A 21480-nucleotide genomic window follows, 5' to 3' on the forward strand; every position below is an offset into this window, starting at 1 on the left:
TGTTTTGTTTTGTTTTGTCGCTTTCTAGGTCAGTAAATGAACATCTAAACAGATGGGTCTCAACAAAGAGTGATATAATTGTTTGTTTTTCTGCCACTCCCACTACTTTTTCAGCCTTTAAAGAACTGCTGCTGCTTCCAACCGCACTGGAGACATGAGGACAGAGTGTGAGGTCACAGAATTAACTTAAAATTCAATTTAGAAGCTTTTTATTTTCACAATCCTGACAGCAGTCGATTGATAAAAAGCTCTGACAGGCTTTTACACGATGATTGGAAAGCCTCAACATTGTTGCTGATTGCATAAAGAGCATGTGTTGGTCTGGAGGAGTAAATAAATGGACCGGTTCACAATTTTAAATGCACTTAAGAAAATCGTATTCATAGAACATAATCAGGGACTGGATGCTTTTCTATGAGTGAAGATGGATTTGCACCAGTAAGACTATAAACATATCTATTCTCCAACTTGAGGGCAGAGATGTGTGATTGATTGAATTGCTAAAGAAGAGACAGAGGGCGGAGATGGACAGAGAGCCTGGTGGGTTTTTCTATTGACAGTCCAAGGACAGAATAACTTATTCATGCTGAAATCTGAAATGGAAATGCTGTTTGTTGGACTGAGCTGGTTTAAAACACTTAAATAGTCTGGATGCCTGGCTCTAGTGTCGTGTGCAGAGTATAAGCGCTACGCCCAAAGTGATAGAACTTACATGCATGAATACAGAGACATGCACACTCACGCCAGGCTGCAGCAGCTCCATTTTAATCCCTAATCTGTAATGCACACCTTCACATGCAGCTCAGTCGCTTTGGCAGTTCTCCTGAATTACATGTTTAGCGATCTGGCTCTGTGTTTTCTATTATTCTCACATAACGAGAAGACACAATGCAAAGCTATCATGATATAGCCTCTGACCAAAGGCAGGAACACGAACACTTAAAGCAGCCTGTCAGTCAGGTTCAGTTTACTAAGCTTTAATAAATCCAATATTTAGAAGAAAATTGATTGAACTCATATCTTAGCTCCATCGCATCGCTGTTGTTGTCTTCCTCTCTTTTTCTGCTCTATTGATACAACAGATCTGGTAATGCATCGTATTACATTGTACAGTATGATTTGCTGCGTGCACACCATATATGTAAACATGCTGTAATAAGACAATCTACATACCTCGCCCTAAAATCTCTCTTGTAACTCATCACAAACTACTGGTTAACAGTCAAGCTTCACTTCAGCTGTCAGAGGAACAACTTCTGTTGCTACAATGTGAAGACAGATGTTGGTGCAGCTGTTCTGTTTGGGTTCATCACACATTTTACAGGCTGATTTTTTGGTATCTATCTGCATTCATAATGTTTCCTGAAGACAACACTAAGCTTGCAATTGTACTAAAGAATCAGGATCTTCCTCTCTGACCGAACAGGAAGGGAGCTGAACTTCACTTTTTTATACAGACTTCAATCTTTAATCACATAATCGCATGAAGTTATTAAGTGTTATGATAATTCTTTAAGTAGTAAGTAATATGTTCTGCCACTGCTGTAAGATTGTTTCCTCTTCTCGAGAAAGTGTGCAGTTACAGAGAAAGTAAGGTAAAACTGAACTGCCGGATGGTTTGTTGTTTAACCTTTTAATGTAAAATATAAGAAAACTTATGCTAATATGCTAAAAAGGGGCAACTTTTACAGTGTCGAACTTCTTCTTGCAACATTTTTGCCGGCCCTTCGACACTCAGGCCCCAGACAGCTGTTGACGAGGGAGAAAACATCATTTGCAGCTTTCTGTCTGTTCGCAGGACTGTCACTGACGGTGTGAAAGCATCCTGCTGCAAACACCGGGCTGCCTGTCACCATTAACATGACGCAACTTTCAAATGTCCTTGAAAGCCACTGCTGGCCTGCCAACCTGCCAATCAAACACTTAATATTTGTTCTTTTTCAACTTGAGCACTTGAATTACTTTGCATAAGTGAGGCGGATAATCCTAAAAAAGGAAACATGGTGTTGACATGTGATCACTCCGTCTGCAAACTGTTAGAATCTCCACATCTCCAGCGCGCTGTGAGCTGTCAGCAAAAGATGGTTCAGTTACTGTGTTCATAAAAGTGTACATAACTTGGAAGCTACCCTGCTGCTTCTGCTGAGAACATCAAATCATTAGATCTGACGGGGCGAGAGGGGAGAGGAAGAGTGAGGAGGAGGGAAAAAGAGAGTGAGAGAGAGGAAGTACATGGGAAACAGATGGGGTCTCTGAATCAGCAGGGAGTCTGGCCAGGTAAAACTGACTGATTCAGGACATCAAACACACACTACCATCATCATCAGCAACCCTTAAAACACAGTTAGTCTGCTGCTATCTGAGAGAATGTGGGGGGGCTGAGGAGAAACATCTGATCAAACCCTGATTTGATCTCTGTGTCCGATTAAAAAGACAACAGAAAACTCTCACTGGGATTTAGACGAGGATATTGAGACACTAGTTATTTGGTGTCTTACTTGGAATGGTAAATAATGTTACGGTGAAGGGTGACATCTTTAAAACCAAAAATCTATTTAAATAAATGGCTGTTAAGTCACTATCTATTGCTGAATGAGGTAACACAATGGTGATTGAGCCTATGGCCCACTGATGAAAGCCTTTGCATTTGCAGTTTTAGGGACTGGGTGTCGGTGGCGACTTAGTGACACGTTTTCCATCACCCAGCAGTGGTTGGTCTGCCAGAGAGGGTAGGCGGAGCTAAGCGGCTGCTTTTCCGGTCTCTGCAAGTGTTGCGAGTAAACAGTAATCTACTATGGCTGAACAAACAAAGAAAAGATAAATGACTACAGTTACAACCTCAAAAATAAGTGAAAATCCAAAGAAAAAGAATTGGACGCTCAGATGAAGGCAGACAGTCTAAAAAGGAAAGCGACCGTCAGCGAGGAAAATCAAGAGTTACAACTGGAGCCAACCGTGGACGTCACACCTGCAACACTGTCTGGATATCTGGGAAGTGTGCTCCTGCAATTACTGTTTATCGCCATTAGTGCGAAGAGAAGGAAACTGAGATCTTCAATATTAGCACTTTAACTATACATCAATATTTACCTGTCCCTCCAGGAAGTTGCGTAGTTGCGTTCCTTTGAATTCTCAAAAATTCTGCCAATTGCCGCAACTTTTCCCCAAATCTGAACAATAATCATATTTCCCCGCGGATGAAGTCATGTACGTCACCAAGCTGGAATCTTTAAAACTCAAAATATCCATCCCCTGAGGTTTGCAAGGTTTTACAGACATCGATATTACTGTATCTTTAATATGTTGGAAGGGTTACGGTTTGGGTTTTAGCGCTGTTCTATCGCGGCTTTGATGTGATCGTCTCAATTTCATCGGCTACCTACTCTAGAACTACAGCGCCTCTAAGGAGACTCTACACAGTGAATCTATAATCATAAATCCAATAGTCAAAGTCTTCTTGTGATGATTTATCCATGGTTATTAAACTATTATTAAAACTTATATCCATCCACTAATGTCTAAATTTGCAGTTTTTACACATTACATTTGTAACATCTTGTAACAGAAGTCAACTAGAAGTGACGGCAGATGAACAACGGCTCGCTCAGTCAGTAGATGCCTTTATTGGAGCTTTTGTCCCAGTCGCTCACAGTGGATGTGTGATGTGTTGCACAGAAATAAAATGCCCAAAAACATTGCGACTTGCAACATCTTCCAAAAACTGCGGTGAAATCAGGAATCTTTGCCTGCAACAATCACAGAAAGTGCTCGCAAAATCAGAGAGGACTGATCCACACTGGAAACACATTTATTTATATATCTGCCCTCCTCTCTTCCAGTAATCATAATGAACTACAGCAGCCTTCAAATGGACGACCTTTAGATCCCATTACTCTGATGAATGAGCATCTACATCTGTGACCTATTTAAAATATAATGAACTGTATAGTATGCAGAGGCTGCTAAGAATAGAAACTGTATCCAGCAGCATATTACACACCGTATAGTTATCCTTAATAGGTGTACTTTACTTTTCTATCTTACTTCTATGTCAAAATATGTTCCTCCCTGCTCCCTGCCCGTTTCATTCTCTTATTGTCCTCCTCTTCCTCTCCATCTCCCTCTAACCACTCTGATTCTTTATTTTTTTCTTCCCTCCCATCCTTTCTGTCTATACTGAGGGTCAGGCTGCTGGCGAGCACTATGCATCCATTAAGGAAGTGCTGCAGCTATGCCAAACAAGGGCCAGACAAGGGTTGAGACAGGGACACATACATACACAGACGCATGTGCGCACACAGCTAAGAAAGAGAGTATATAAGAAGAGGAAGGGAAGGAGAAAGAGGAGGATGAAGTGGAAGAAAGGAGGGGACAAGAAGACAAATCGTGTTATTGCACAGCTCGTTGAACTTCGGCTGCCTCTGGACCGAAATAAAACTGCCACTTTCACAATTAAATTCCTGTTTCGCACACACATAAACAAATGTGTGCTTCTCTGCAGCCCTTGTGAGCATTGCGAGGTTTATGTATTCTAAGCTGCTGCTAACATGAATCACATGAAGAATGTGTCCAAAGTAATTCTCATCTTTTACTCATCAAAAAGGCCTGAAGTGAACTTCAGTACATCAGTGACAGCTGCTAAAACTCATCCATATTTAATGTAGATCAGCAACCAGGAGGAGGAACATGTATCGACATACTAATGCTTCTCTCTGCCGTCTGAGGAAAACATACAAAGTGCCAGCGAAGGTCGAACAGAGGTCAAATAGATTAAAGTTCAATGTTTTCACGATTGCTACACATCTGTGAAGCAGAAAAGTGGGTTCTTTCGTCTTTTATTTGTGTGCAAAACCTTCTGTTGTTGACATAAAACCAGACCTTCTGTTTTCCTGCCCCTGTATTTGCCTGCTTGACTTGCACTGACCCGCTGTGCTGTTCAGTTACCTCTGCATCTGGAGATCCTGCAGCCATTAACTCATGGAAGCAGAAACAAGTTCCCCATGAGTGATTATACTCAAGAGTATTTTTTTCTACTTTTCAGCTGGTATAATCTCCACTTAAAGAGGTGGTGTTATGCTGTTTCACATATTAAGAGAGATATATAATGTTACAATGTTGGATGTCCAGACTAAACTTGAATGGCAGGTTTCACACGTTTTTTTCTATATGCAAAGTCAGCAAGCTTCGGGGACCTGGCCAATCAGAAGAAAGCAGGCTTGTAGGGGCGGGGTTTCAGAGGTGACTGAGTCGTTTCAGGCAGAGGCTGTATGAGGGCCGGCACAGAGCACCAGTGTGAGAAAAATTTGGAGTTTTTTTGACTGTAAATTATGCTAAGCTACTCCACAGGTACCAGAGAGTGAAATATGAAGCTTGTTGATTAGCATAATACTCCCCTTTAAAGAACAGTAAAGCTTGCCTACAAAGCATTTGCAATACACCTCTGAAACACCTTACTCATGGAGCTACTCTGCCTTACAGACAGTCAAACTTCTATCTTGAGAACTATCTTGGATGAACTCAAAGGGTTTCCCATCAATGTTTTAATAATGCAAATGTAAGAGACACAGGCTCTGAGCGGGAAGGTAACTAAAGTTCCAAGACAGTACTTTAATAAACCCGACACTTTATTCTTACAGTAAATGGAGCTCAACTTCTCATATGTTATGTCTGACTAAATTGAACTTCCAGCAGTCTGCGACACGGTCTTCCCGTTTTCCTCCCTAAAAAGGAAGGGCTTGTAGCGCTCTGACAAGAAGTTCAATTATTCTGGCTTCGGTGAAGAGCGTGAGAGACAAAAAGCTTTAAATATTGATTTACAGGAATTTGAACCGAGGTGGGAGAAGCAGGTTTTTTTTATATTGGACAGTTTGAGTGTGTTTTTCTGAATTTGAAAATGGGAAAACAAAATGAAAAAAACTTCCCCACTTGCAGCAGATACAATGTTAACCTTTTAAACCTACATACCAACAAGCACCTATCACTTTGTGAATGGATTTTACCATGCTTCAGAATGGCAATGGTCTTTTTTATTGATAACAAAGAACACCCACTCACCCCTTTGCAGATGGAGACAGCTTCTTTGGACAGGGACTTGGGGTAGGACACGTTGTGCTCCATTATGGACTGGAACAACTCGTCTTCATCCTCTCCATCAAACGGAGGCTGCGGGTGGAAGGACAGAACATGGAGAGAGCTGTTGGTGTTTCATCCATTATCACATAGGGGATGCATAAATTGTCGCTGTGCTCTTGACAAGTTTTTACACAGTAAAATGTCACAATGTAGCATCAAAGGGATCCAGCAGCGGTGCAGCTGCTTTTTGTCATTTTTAGTCTCTACTGGATAGGTACAGTCACCAACGGTAACTGTTCTCCCGACTGAATAAACATGAAGAGGGCAGAAAAAAAGAAGACGCAATTTTGCTTCTTCTAAACAGGGTGTCGAGCAGCACAAAAGGGGAGAAACATTGAGAGAAACAAAGAGAAATCTACAAGTAACAGAGCTGATTTGGGGAAAACAGGTTTCACAGAAGGACCTTGTGGGCCAAATGAAGTGGATGACCCAGCTTTTCCCCTCCTCACTGGGTGGTTATCATCAGTAACCATAATGTGGGTGTTTTGACAGTCCAGAAAATGAATTATTCGTCATTTCCACTCCACTGGCCCCTTGGGGTAGAGATAGCCTTTTTCTGCGTCATGCTCTCTTTACTTGATTTCGCACAAGGCAGAGAGAGAGAGACAGAGAGAGAGAGAGAGAGAGAGAGAGAGAGAGAGAGGGAGAGAGAGAGAGAGGGGGGGGGGGGGGGGGGGGGTGGAAGAGAACATCTGAGGAGGCTCAAACTTTTGTAAATTGTTAAACATCTGAAACTTGCGCCGAGTTCATTTGGGAATGAAAATGATACCCATCGTCATGTGAAAGAGGAACCTAACGACAGGTCATTGGACTGAGGGAGGAAGCCTGAGCACCCGAAGAGAACCCACGCATGCACAGGGAGTACATGCAAAGTCCACACAGAAAGGCCAACATCATCCGAACCGGGATTCGAACTAGGAACCTTAGGTCTGAGGCGAGGCGTTACAATGCAGCCTGTAGTCATTAGTATGTTTGAAAAATAACATGTTAAAAAGTTGCCACTGATCATATATGGAGAACAGGGCTCTATAACTTCCACTAGAATGTGGTTTCAGGTGGATGTTGAAACCTCTGTGTCACTGCAGATCCATCATAAATAACTAATGCTAAACTAATCCGTGAGGAGGTCATATTGTTCCAATGTTACCACCACATAGTGCTTCTTTAGCCTCAGGCTGATACTAGTTAAACAAACCTCAAATAAACAGTATGTTTCAGTGGATGTCAGAAAATTAGACTGGAAGGTTCTTTATTTGCTACACATGTCGGTGATCATCTCAAGAAGCTTACTTTTGGCACTGTTCGTACACAGTAGCTGCATGCATTCCTAATCCTGACTTATATTTGGTTCCAAAAGAAGCTCTCCTGCACCAGCCAACACATTATTGATACATTTACTTCAGGAGCTGAGAGTGCTGTCCACAGTTTCGACTTGTGTCCTTGGCAGCACGCCAAGCTGCATCCAGGATTAAACTAAAGAAACTGAAAAGGTACGCTTCCCAAACAGTTCGCTGGTAACATTAAAAAATGGATCAGATTTGTTCGGTGGAGAAATATGAGCATTCAGACTTTCAGCTAGTCAGTAGTAAAAGAGCAGCACAAAGGCTGCTTAATTAAAACATGTTGGCACCACAGTAAGCCGTGTTATGTTCTTCATGCCCATTTGGTATCCATTGGTACACATGCAACAAAAAATCATTAAAATCAATCAAGTCAGCAGCTTGTATCCTTTTGATTAAAAGAGATACGTTGCATTGTGGTTAATGAAGCCAGTATTACCCACAATGCAACATAAACGTAGATTGAGAAATGTTATTGCTAGCAGGATACTGTTACATCGACTAGAAATAAAGAGCTGACTAAATATATTTTGTAAGCTAATTTCTAGTCCACCCCAAGTGGCAAAAATAAAGCCAATGTGGAAGTGCAAAAAAACGTCCGTTCCTCGAGTGGCCACGTGAGGCTGGACCCAGAAACCAATAAATAACATTACGGCAGATGGGAAAATGCCCATTTTTACAGCAGAAATAAACATGTTTACATCCTGGTACAAAACTGTAGTCGAAAAAAACAGTGGGTGAAGTCCCGGTGGCTACGTCCGTTATTTATACAGTCTATGGTCCACAACGCCACATTATATCCATTTTTCTTCTTCAGCCCTAACCAACATTGACTCATGTGACATCACTTGAGGCCATTCATCAGATTCTGGGCAGTTCCCTGTGCTGCCACAAACAACTTTTTTTTCACCCTGCAATAGTACTCACCTAGACCTGAAAACAGACCTAGGAGTGAGGTGTTCCACTTTTATCCCATTGTGTTTAAGTTTAAATAAAACAGGATCAATTCACGTGTATCTAGATTTTTGAGACACAAAAAGCCTCATTGGTCAAATCTAAGTTTGAGGGCAGTAGGTTAAAGAGGACAATTGTTGCACAAAATAAGATAAGCCCTGTGATTGTAGGGCAGATGGAGGTTTGTATGTTGTCAATGTGTATTATCAGTGATGGTGGGAAGGTCTTTAGAAAGCACCACCTGAGTACATTTGGGCCAAAGCCGACTCTCGCTGTCAGGACTTCTATGTGGGAACAACGTGGACGTGAACAGTCTGTGAGCTACTTTCTCCCTGTGTATAGTTTGCTACATAATCTGCAACAGGTAATTACATAAGCAGTACAATTGTGTGCGTGTTTGTGTACATGACTCACCTGTCCTGCCAGCATTTCGTAGAGCAGAACTCCGTACGCCCACCAGTCTACAGAGCGTCCGTACGGCTGATATGCGATGATCTGTGGAGGAAGGGAGAGAAATCAATCAGAAGATTTAACTCTGCATTTAAAACAGTGTATCACAAGCCAAATGAACACTGGAGGGACATTAGGCCAGCTAATTTGCAATTGTGATTAACTAATTTGGAAGAAGCAACAGTACATTTGATCCAATGGTTGCTAAAATATGGGGGGCACAGAGATTCAGAGAGATTCTGTCTGTATTCACTACTTATGTTTAATATAGTCTAATGGAAACCAGCACATATCTCTTATATTGTACAACCTTCATGTTAATGTTCAGAACACATATGCAGTCATAATAGCTTTAATGCATGTATGTATGTATCTAACGTAAATCTATGACAGGGCGAAAGCTTCAGCAACAACAACTCTACGGGCCTCTTCCCAGCATGGTGGCATATCCTTTGTGCTCTTCATAGTGTGGCTCAACTCAGAGAAAGAATAGTTTCAAAGCAACGGTGTGACCTCAGCTGCGACTGATGCTGGATGACCCCTGAATCACATGAATATAAAACAACCTGCAACAATAACTGCTGCCATGCTTCAACTGAGAAGATGGGATGCTACAAATTTCTGTCACAGTTCACAGTCTTTACGCAAAAAACAGTTTTAGACGGGCGCAAACAACAGTGTAGATAATGTGAATGAAACTGTTCCTGGCAGGTGTTTGCACATTTAGAAGGCCTATCGTAATCATTTGAAGTCCTTTTGAAATGTTTTGAAGAACGTCAACAGTGTCTTTCCTGAGTCGGCTATTATTCTTCATGACCTAAATGTTTCATTTCTGAGTGTTCAAGGGAAATGATTATTGATCTGGGTTATATGGTCATAAGAGTATGAATTGGTCATGTCCAAATCCTGTTTTTAACAGCCAATTGCACCTCCTGATAAAGTTAAGCTACAACTTTCAAAATAAAAGTCCTAATATGTTATGATTAGTGAGGAAAGTCTTTTACAAGGCGAGTTTTACAAGGTACAAATATTAATGGCATTACATTTTTAAAGATCAGGACACAGGAAGAATTTCAACAACAAGAGTGTAAAAACCCCACTAGGAAGCCTCCAAATGTGACATTTCCTCTTGTGACAGACGGATTTCCTGTGGGTTTCTCTGACTTTGGCCGAGGTTAGCGCTTTCACCCACTTTGACCCTAATCACACCAGCCAGAAGACACACACATTCACACTTCACACCCAGCCTATTCTACCATGTAACCACAGTTTGTGCAGCCATGTGAATACATGCAATTCAGGCTCACACAAGCACATATGTTAAGAGCACGCAGTGCCTCACATTAGATCTTTCCTTTATATAACCTTTGCTGTATAACACCTGACCTCTGCGTTACCCATGGGAGCCCTTATATGCACACAAACACACCTCCAGCTGTTCACTCGGGTGTCATGCTGCTGTCCTGGGGGGTTATGGGAGGCTGGCTGGACACTCAGTGCGTCCACATGTTTACCCTTATACACAAAGGCATGCATGTGCCCAAACTTGTATCTCTAAAGGTCACTATAGCTGTGAGAGTTACAGAGGAGTTACAGAGTTTATATATACAGGATGACTCTTTTAATGTTGCATATGTGACTGTATCTCCAGTTGGCAATAAAGCTAGATAGAAATATTTCCACAATAAAAAAAACTTTACAATATTGGGACTATATTGAACAAGATTAGGTCAAAACCTAGTATGTGGCTGCATCAGGTCAATGTGCGCTTTTGTGGGCAATGTGTTACAAGGACTGTCCTTATGAGACTGATGACAACGTGTTTGAAAGCAGGTGCGCGCTGCAGACGTAGGTGAGGACAGTGGACAACCAGCTGAGGAGCAGCCCCGCCTACTTCCTGAACAAAGTATCCAGAGCCGTATAGACAGAGAGTCGCGTCAGTGGAGGTCCAATATGCTCCCTGATCCGCCATTGCAATGTAGCAACTCTCTCTCTCTACGGCTCCGAAAGTACCATCACTCAGTCAGTCACATACAGACCCGGGTGTAGGGCTGACCCCTGTGGTCAGCCAAAAAGTCTGTATTACCTTAAATAGTACGTACTACTGTCTTTTGCATGTCTGTGTTGTACCAATATTAACTGCATAAAAATAATGACTACGGAGCATCATCATGGCCAAAATTCATCAATCATCATTTGGTCTATTTTCTTGCAATTTAAATTGTATTCTAAGCTGAACAAGAACCATCAGTTTGCTAGTAGAACTGTAACATTCAACCAACATGTTCTCACTCCCAACTCTTCAAATACGTCAACTCAGTCTGCGGCCCTAAGCTTCAAAATATGAAGATCAAGGTACCTATCTAGTATCCGTTTGGCCAGTGTGAGGCTTCACAGTCAAATTCTCATTAATGATTATACAAAGTCTGGTTTTATATATGAAATAAAGCAGGCAATTCAGTTATGATTAATAAGCAACATCCTGTTATATTTTCAAAATAAAGTTGAGAAACTTTTTTTTTTAGCTTTTGCACATGCAACACTTATTAAAGTGGTAAATGATCTCAGTCGGATTACATACAGTAGTTACATAAGCCCACATATGTTACAGCACTAAGGCATCATATATGGCCTAACTTACGTACATATGTTGTGTAACTAATGTACACAAGTTAAATAACGTTGGTACTTAAGTAACTTTAGAAGAAGTCAAGGGAGGAGGTTTACTGTTTATTTCATACAGAAATACAATGAAAGTCCTGTGTGTGTTTAATTAATATAGCACCCACACCTTCACTCAAAGTGATCTTTTGCTCTCTTCATACCATGTCACCTGACTTCAACACCACCAAATAAACAACGATGGAAGAGTATCATTATTATAACAGCTTTGGCAGTGCATCTGGACCCTTTAATGCTTGATATCTCTTCACATAAATAAACAATTATTTCAGGGCTGTCATGCTATTTTTCCATGGTCTTTTATGTCAAAGCCTCTTATCACATCCCTCTACCCTTGACCCTGCCTGGCTGACATGTTTTATAAACTTCAGCTTGTTAACTACATGTAAACAACATACAATCCTTGCATAACCTTTCACACGCTCACCTAACTCTTAAAAGCCCCTCTTGCGGCCCCCCCTGCAGGTCTCTCACAGCTCCACAGACCTCAGAGATGAGGGTTTTTGTACTTGTCCTGCTCGGCTGCTGCCTGTCTGAGGCAAACGTCCTGGGACAGCGGCTCACTGCTATCACTTTTACTCAGGATGAGCTCGTTGAAGCAGACGCCTGCAGTCTGCTCAGAGAGATGATGGCTGTTTTGGATGAACAGAGAAATGAGCTGCGACGCACCAAAGAGCAACTGGTGCAACTTCAGGGAATACAGGGTATGTGCAGGAAGTGGTAGCATGGATGGAGTAGGAAGCATCATCTGCAACCTTTTATAGTCCTCCAATGATATAAAAAGACAAATGGTATATTATCGCTTAAATTTATCATGTTCACTCAAACTGCATGACATCATTTGTGTGATTTACTAAATAGAGCAGACACCGGTGCGTATATTCCATGGAAGCCTGAACAAACAGGTGGCTGAACTGAAGAAAGGATTTACAGGTACATCTGCACATATAGCTCTATTTTCTGTCTGTATTGAATAAATACTATATTTTGTTGTTATAAACATGAACAATATGTGATCTTTCAATTTCTATTATTTCCATTATGTTAAAAAGACCACGAGGCCAGGCTGAGAATCACTGAGATGGAGATTGAGGAGCAGAGGAACAAGGTGCAGCGGGTCGTGCGGCAATATACCGGCAAGTCAACCTTTTAAACAACATCAATTATAACCCGAGGTCTTTCTGTAGCATCTCTTTTTGAAATATAGCTAATAAAATCGACTTGTTATTTTTTTTTTCCCACCTGTACCTATCAGTTTATTTTAACTTCATCTCATTTTTTGTTTTAATGTGTTGAGCAGAGCTGGAGGCCAGACTGAACGCCGGTGATTTGGAGGGTCAAAGCAAAAAAGTGGAGAAACTGCAGAGGGACAGCAAAGGTAGCAACAAACAAAGTCAAATATTACTGACAAGTAAAAGTAGATTTCCTTCTATAATCTCACCTAAGGATTCCTCTTTGACTAAACCGCTGAAGTCATGCAGTATTTATTCCCTATTACACGGCTATGTAAAATACTTGATTCTGATTGGTTAATTAAGGCTTCTGAGGTCTGCTATTTCTCGATAACAGACTGTTGGTATGAAGAACAGACCTTTGCTAGGGATTCGGCTCTAATCACACAATACGGAGGACTAACTGTAATCATATCAATCCGCCAAAAAAAGTCGGGTAAATTTAATGTTGGTCTGTTTACGGAGGAAAAATAGAGACGAAAACAGCAGATGGAAAGCAATAAAGGTTAAACGATGCAAAATCTGTACACCACGACAGAGAGATCTACAAAACTGAACCTATTCAGGGTGACACCCACTAGCCTATGTACAATATATTTTTACATTTTTTATTTTTTAGAAAAAAATTGTCATACAGCTTTTTTGTTGAACTCAGTGTGACTGAATATTTCATTCCTGTATGTAATGACCAGAATTGGAGGCCAGACTGAACACCACTGATGTCCAGACAGAGACGCAAAGAACTCTAGTGGGACAATTACAGGTGGAAATTAAAGGTACGTAACGGATTAGAGATTAGAAGTTCATTAATACAATTATTTATCTAAGGCCAAAAGGCTAAATTCCGCTAATCAAGGTTAAGATAATGTATACAAAATCAATTAAATAATGTGTAAATTTGATCTCAGTCCTCCTCTGCTTGTACTATTTGGCCTTAGAGTTTGTATAAATCTGCTGTAGTAGCAATTTGTTGAATTGATGATGTATTTCTTTTCATCATGTCTTCCATCAGAGTTTGAGTCCAAACTGGAGGCCAATGAGGATTTAGAGCAGAAGATAAATGTCCGACTCGAAAACGCTGAGAACAAAGTGGAGGGACTGAAGACTGTTGATCAAGGTAAAGAAAGGTGACCACTTAATCCAATAACAAACAATAAAATAAAGGAATATAACGCATCTCTTCAAAGAAAAGATGCGTGTTTGTGTGTATTTTGTGGTGACACACAAGTGCCACAAGGAGGCAGTAGTTCTTTTTTAGCTGTACGCTAGCTAACAGTAATGCGCTAGCTAAAACAATTGTTATGACGGAATCAGTTGAAGGCTAACGTTAGCTGTTGTGACACAGATGTTGGTAGCAAATTAGCTAGTTCGTCACTGTCATCAGTTTGTCACATTCCCTTCGTATAAACATTTTGCTAATTGGAACCAGCAGTATGACATCAGAGGAAAAATAGCCGCCTTTCTATCGTTCCACGTCTCATTTCTTTGTTTGCTTTTTGTTTTATTGTTTGTTCATTTTCATCATTCCCAAAAAAGTCAATTATTTAGATCAAGTTAAGTAGTTTTCTTCTCTCTCTGTTAGCTCATTTCATTACATTCATGATTTATATTTCACTGAAAGGAGAATAATGCAGTATTTATTTGTTTTTGCAAATAGAGCTGAACATCAGACTGACAGAGCTGGGGAATAAGTTTGGAGATGTGGACGCAAATGTGACGGCACTGCAGACAGCTGATCAAGGTAAACACATTGTATTTATACATCATGGGTATGTCCAACTACAGACAACCACACACACAAGACATTATTGACTGTTCACTTTTTAAGGAGTGAGACTGGATCATTGATTTTATATAATTAGCTCAGCACATAATCTGATTTTATGTTATAACCAGAATTGGAGGCCAGACTGAACGTTAATAATGTGCAGGCAGAGACACAAAAAACCCTGGTGGCACAATTACAGCTTGAAATTAAAGGTGCATTAAAGTAAGTAGAGATTGTTGTGTGGGTGCTGGTGCACATACTAAGTAGAAACAGTTGGAAACGGAGTCAGAGACGGAGGCGCTGAAGATTGATGATCAAGGTAAAGCGAGGAGGCTCAAAACTGCACTTTAGCTGCCATATGGGATATAGGATATTCATATGTAGATTGTTAGCAGGGTTAACCACTCTGGCCCTTGACGGAAATTTCTATGAATTTTCTATTAGCTTTTCATGATTAAGTTAGAGCACTTTCACACCTTCCTGGTTTGTAAATGGTGTTTGTCTCTAAAGAGACTGGCACACTCGTTTCCACTCTAGTTGGGCTGAAAATACACTTGCAAATAAAATACAATAAATATATATATATATATACAAATGCAATAAATGAATGAAAGAAATCACGATGCATGAAAAATATAATTTCCTAGCTTCCACAGAGAGTTAATACATTTCCCAGGACAGTGTCTTTCTCATCTTGTTACATCAGCTAATCTCACCACTAACTGAACTGGACTTATTTGGCTTCATATTTCTTTGACCACAGGGTTAAACTTCAGATTGTCAGCCGGTGAAAATCTGACCGAGGAGCTGAGAATGAGCCTTGAAGATACGCTCATAAAAGTGCAAGCCCTCAGTGCAACAGATGAAGGTAAAGAAGATACAGAAAGTAGCATTGATCCTAGATATTACCAACATTTCGCTCTTTGGGATTAACTATATTCCTTTAATTGATTGTTTTTTCTATCTATTTATTTCAATAGAACTGGCAGCCAAACTGGGAGCCACTGGGAGCCTGAGTGAGGAGCTGAAGATCAAGACTGCAGACATGGAGAGGGAGGTGAACGTTCTGAAAACAGCCGATCAGGGTAAGAGTCTGTCGTTCAAAATTGTAATCTGATCTTTTCATTGATTTGAATAACATATACATATATACATATACTGGCAAATTTCACGCAGTTTTTCCTCCACCTAATAACTTCCTCTAGAGCTCAAGTCCAGAGTGGAAGCCAGTGAGGGCTTGACCAAAAAAGTGCACACACGTCTGGAAGTTACTGAAACAGAAGTGGACGCACTGGAGAAAATAAATCAAGGTTTAGAAAAACATTTTATGCAGAGCTACCATCAATTTTTCAAACACCCATCTACTACAATTAATATTAGTAGTGTGTATATCTTATCAAAATGTTCTTAATCTCTTCCAGATTTAGAAACTAGACTGAAGGCGGCTGAGATTCTGGGTCAGGGAATGAACGCACAGCTTGAAAAAACAGACACTGAGATGGACGCGCTTAAAACAGCTGATCAAGGCAAGATAAATATAACTGTTAATGTTTTACTGCACTGTCAAATGTATCAACATGCTGCTCAACACTACTTTGATTTTATAAATCATTAACTTGCCCTTAAAGGTTCAAATCAGTCAATTTGGATCATATTGCCAGAGCATCATTGAAATATTTTTCTCCTTTGATCGAAAAAGTCGCTAAAAAATCCTTTAATACACTTTCATTACAGAGTTGGAGGCCAAACTGGAAACAACTCAAACTGCACAAGAGGAGTTGAAGAATAAAGTTGACCAAACATCTGCAGCCGTGGAAGAGATGAAGACAACAAGGACTGAAGGTAAATGAGCTTGATCATCAACATTAGAAGTTTCAGATTAAATTTAAGCCATGAAAAAGGGATGCTCACTTTTTAGTGTACTGACATTTTTCACTTTTAGAGGCAGCCACTGTTTCAAGACACCAAAAATAAACATGGCTACACTTGCTCTAAGAAAAAAATGGTGTTTGTTTTCTTTGACAGATAAAGTGGCCTTCTCAGCTGCACTGGAAGAGAACCAAGTGCACATCGGGCCATTTAGCAGCGAGAGCACTCTTGTCTATAAGAAAGTCATCACCAACATTGGAGAGAGCTATGATCCCACTACAGGTAAAGCTAAAGCACAACTCTTTTGTTAATAAATGACACCCACAGCTGTTACTATATATTTTATATTTCACTATCAGTAAATAGCATTAATCCTGAAGGAGCAGACTTTCTAAATGATCCTCTTCCCACTTCCTGTTCAGGAGTCTTCACTGCTCCAGTGAGCGGAGTTTACCACTTCACTCTCTACTCTCATGCTAACGGAGGAAATCCCGGCTTTTTACTCTTGTACAAGAACGATGAGGTAGTGGTTGGCACCGCTGAACACCCGACTGCATCTGACGTCACTGATAACGGCTCCAACGGGGTGGTGCTGCTTCTGCAGAAAGGAGACCAGGTTGATGTGCGCATGGAGGCCCGGTCCTGGGTGTGGGCCGACAGCAATCGCAACCTCTGTACTTTTACCGGTATTCTGCTGTACACTACGCCCAGTGATGTGCCCAAAACCACTCTGTAATCCTAAAAGTGCAAATGTAATATAATACTGAATATCCCTCCAACTGAGCTTACGTCAATTTCATGTATTTGCAGTTTTTTCAATGGTCAGTTTTAGTTTTAAAAATTACTTCAGTGTTATTCCACAAACTTTTATGATTTTTCAGCTTAATCTTTTAAAAGATGGAAAATTCTGTGAGATCTTGTGTCATGAAACCAAACAAATCTAAGGAGAGATCCAATAAACTACTGTTCAAAAAGCAGCCATGCAACAGTTTCATCATTCCTAAGGTAATGTTCCAGCAGTAAATGTGTGCAACATAACATAACATCAACATAATACAGAAAAAGACAAAGACCATAACCCAGAGTGAGCACATTCATGAGAAAGCATGTTTCAGGCTCCTCATCCTGATCCCTTTGAATGAAAGCGAGCATGGCATCTCGGGGAGGTGCAAAGTGCTCAGCCATAATCCTCGGCTTTCCTCCGCTGTTTGGTGACGAGGTAAGGAGGTAGGAGGATGCTTTGGAGAAAAGCCCCCTTCCTTTATCTTTCTTCGATGTTTTTAATTAGAAGGATGGTTGAAGACTCCATGGTGAGGGAAACCTCTGGGTAATGTCCCGGGGGCTTGTCTGTTCAAATCCTGCTTCCTGTGGGAAGTGAACCGACCTTGAGTCTGACCTGACAGCTGCCAATATCGGATACTATACGCACTTAGAATATAGGTTTTAACATAAGACGTGCACAACCGCTGCATGCTTGAATGATTTTTGATGAGAGGGGTTAATTCCTCGATGTGAAAGACTCTTACTCGAAAAGAAACTACTCCAAACTAAAGTGAAACAGAGCCGATACAATTTAAAACATGAATCATCTTTAGCGAGGAGAGTCAATATGTTTATTACAGTATTTCAATGATAGACGGCGCACCGTCAAGGGCCTGAGGTAATGTAGTGTTGTTGCACTGAGAATTGACCTCAAAGTCTGTCTTGCAAGACCATGTGCAATAAGGGTTTTAAGCATGTAAAGCATGTAGACACATCAGGGCAGGGTAGCAAGCCTCATGTCGGTTTGTGTCATGGGAACAGAGAGGAAGCGAGAAGGAGGATCTAAGCAAGAGAGTCAAGTGGAGTGAAAATCAATGAGATTAACACTTTTCTTACACTAAAGATGCTTCAAGTTGGTTTTTTTTTGTTTCACACGTAAAAGAAATTGCAGTACTGTCACAAAAGCAGTTATCAGTTTTTTATCAGGATTATTATATTTTTTATTTTTAGCATACATGGGATTTTTTAATCGTTTTTGCTAGCACAGTTGCTATAATGCTGTAATGTTGGTTGCTCCACCTCTGTGGTCAAGCAGGGCTGTAAATATTTGTTGCACGTGCTACATAAAAATCTGTCTGTGTAATGACTGAATTTTCCGCCGTAGCACACGTGCGATACAGTTTTGCGTCTGCGAGTGATTTCTTCGTCTTCTTCTGTATGCAAAGTTGACATTCTTTGAGATCAACTTTGCATTAAAAATTACATAATTAAGCGAATGACACTTAATGACAACAATCATGAACATTCATAAAGACTCATTCATGTTCATGACAGGTGTCATGTCTTTTGCACACCCCTTCTAAGAAAGTGTTACCAAATCTAGATTTAGATCTAGATATCTAGACTCCAGATGTAAAACTATATTTCCAACTGTATTCCCCAGTCATTAATTCTCTGTCACAATCAGTTATCTACCAGATGTCACACCATGCTGATGAAAATGTAAAGAACAAGAAACTTTCAAGTCAGAGGAGGATTCAGAGTCAGAGAGGTTAAGGCAGAAAAAAAAGATAGAAAGAGAAAGAAAAGACGAAAGGGCAAATACAGTTCAGCAAAAGGCGACTGTTTAGATCAGTTTCAGGCCATCCTGCACAGTGCTGCGCTAATGTGACGCTGCTGTGACTCGCTGACCTTGCCACCAATCGCCAGTCGGCAACAACACCAGCAGACATTTACAGTTTCAGGCACTGTGACCTTCGTGCTCCGAACCAGCATGCTGAATCTAGATGTTCTGCTCTATGCTGATAAATAGTGTTCTCTTCTTCTGCAAGGTTTCAAAGGATGGAAACATCAACAACAACCTGTGGCTCACATTCCCCGCTCCCATCCTGGTTTATTTTTTACTTTATTCTCTCTCTTCTTCTCCCTACCCTCCATCCGCCAAAAAACAACTCTCTATTCCCGTTCATATCACCAGTAGACAGCCAAGACATCCCTTTTATTTGCCACGCTTCCAGCCCTGTAATCAGTCCAATCTAATTCAAATCTGCCTGCAACCTCCACCACCCCCTGTTTTTAACTGCAACCCAACACACTTTGGTCTTTTCAGTTCCTTAAATAATAAATCTTTTTTATGTTATGATTTTATAATTGATAACAAATTGGACATTAACCAAACCGGAAAAGGTGGGTACCCTCAGGCGACATGTAACGTCGCTGATTGGTCCGTCCTTTGAACCGGATGGACATGGTTTACATGTTATGAAAATATGAGCGCCGCCATTGACAACGTAAGCGTCGTCACCGTCTTCTTGCAGCCTTTTCCCACAATCACTGCAGAAGTTCGGTTTTTCCTCGAACTCTTTGCCAAAATTTGGCGTGTTCCTTTCTTTCCGTTTGACTGGCAGTGTTGTCCTTCCGGTTCAAATGACGGACCAGTCCAATCAGCGACGATTTATGTCGCTCGAGGGTACCTACCTTTTCCGGTTTGGTTAATGCTGTTGTGTTTTCTGATTTGCCGTTGTGTTTTCTCTTTTGTCGTTGTGTTTTCTGATTTGCCGTTGTGATTTGCACTTCAGGGCCACCGTACTTTTGACACCGTGGACACCGTGGACAGTGCTTTGCCTGTTTTTTTTTTGCTTTGCTTCGTTGTCAAAGCACTTTGTAAACTCTTGTTTTTGAAGGTGCTATATAAATAAAAGTTATTCTTATATTATTATTATTATTGTATGAAAGCCTGAGGCCGTTAGAGCTCTGCTGATTCACTGGAGATAACGTGAATGCAAGTGTGTGTGTGTGCAGTGAAAGAGGATATAGTATAAAGACTATTTTTTGTATCATTCCGAACATAGTCGCTCTTTAATATCTAAAGCATGTTTTGGGTCACTGTGTGCGTCTGTGTTCATGTGTGTATCTGTGCTTGTGCTTGTGCTTTGAATGCTTTGCATTTGTGTGTCTATGTTTTTGTGTATACCTGTAGGTGTTTTACTGTGTGTTTGTGTGCATGCATATGTGTGTTTGTTAGCAAGGGCACTGCTGCAGACATTTCTCTCCCATTAGGCCTAACGCTACATGACAGTTGTGGATCAGACTGCTAGCTATTTAAGGCTACTCTTCTCGCTACACACACACAAATACACACAAACACACACTAGTACCAAACTCTGCTACGACAAACCTCCATACAGGAAAAAAATAAGGACCATATCAGTATGGTGATACAACACACACCACTCTATGTTGCCATCAGATCCCTTTGAAGAGCGTGTGTGCGTTGTGGAACAAACACATTGTGCACTAGCTTTTGTGCTCTGTTTGTGAAATCCTTTTACAATACTGTATGTGTCTGCTGGGGTTGGTTCATTCACGGATGATATAACAGTAATGAGAAGCCTTGGGCTTTAAGTGATCATTCCACACGACAAGAAGCTTTGAGGATGCAGCACCTTGATAGCATCTTTCATTAGATCCTCGTCCCACCTGCTAACACCCACTTCTTTCAAACTCTTCATTCAAAGTTTGTAACACCAGATTTTTTAATATTTATTTGTAAGTCTCAAGCTGAGTCTGAGATAATCCTGATGACATTTTTTGTTATTTTTTCAAACTTTGGAAAGCACCCTTCAGAGCCACAGAACACATGATACAACCATTTTCACAGGTTGAAAGTACGCCCCATGAAACATTCAAAATATGTCGCGTGTTCCTTTTAAAAAGGAATATCAACTTAAAGATATAATCTCGAAGATCTCAGTTTTGCTCTCTTTGGCGATAAACCATGCATGTGTGAGGTCCATGGTTGGCTCCGGTTGTAACGGTCGATTTTCCTCGCTCACAGTCGCTTTCTTTTTTAGACTGTTTGCCTTCATCTGAGCGTCGAATTTGTTTCTTTTTCTTTGGATTTTCACTTATTGTTGAAGTTGTATCTGTAGTCATCAATCTTTTCTTTGTTTGTTCGGCCATAGTAGATTACTGTTTCTCACAACACTTGCAGAGACCGGAAAAGCAGCCGCTTAGCTCCGCCTACCCTCTCTGGCAGACCAACACACCGAGTGTCGCCACAGAGACCCAG

The 21480-nt window shown here is 40.8% G+C and overlaps 1 protein-coding gene across 2 annotated transcripts in view; it reads right to left on the reverse strand.

Moving 5' to 3' along the window:
• The window catches only part of prkcaa (protein kinase C, alpha, a), a 146694-nt gene that overhangs the window by 18518 nt on the left and 106696 nt on the right, over positions 1-21480 (reverse strand). For both annotated transcript variants that reach the window (XM_069665212.1, XM_069665211.1), the window contains exons 14-15: positions 8841-8921; positions 6055-6162 (exon numbers count right to left, since the gene is read on the reverse strand). In XM_069665212.1, the coding sequence (XP_069521313.1) occupies positions 6055-6162; positions 8841-8921 (189 nt within the window). The remainder of the gene's footprint in view (positions 1-6054; positions 6163-8840; positions 8922-21480) is intronic.

This window comes from Semicossyphus pulcher, unplaced genomic scaffold, assembly GCF_022749685.1.
Source record: "Semicossyphus pulcher isolate SPU_LCO1_2020_fin unplaced genomic scaffold, fSemPul1.0.p SCAF_17, whole genome shotgun sequence".
NCBI lineage: Eukaryota > Metazoa > Chordata > Actinopteri > Labriformes > Labridae > Semicossyphus > Semicossyphus pulcher.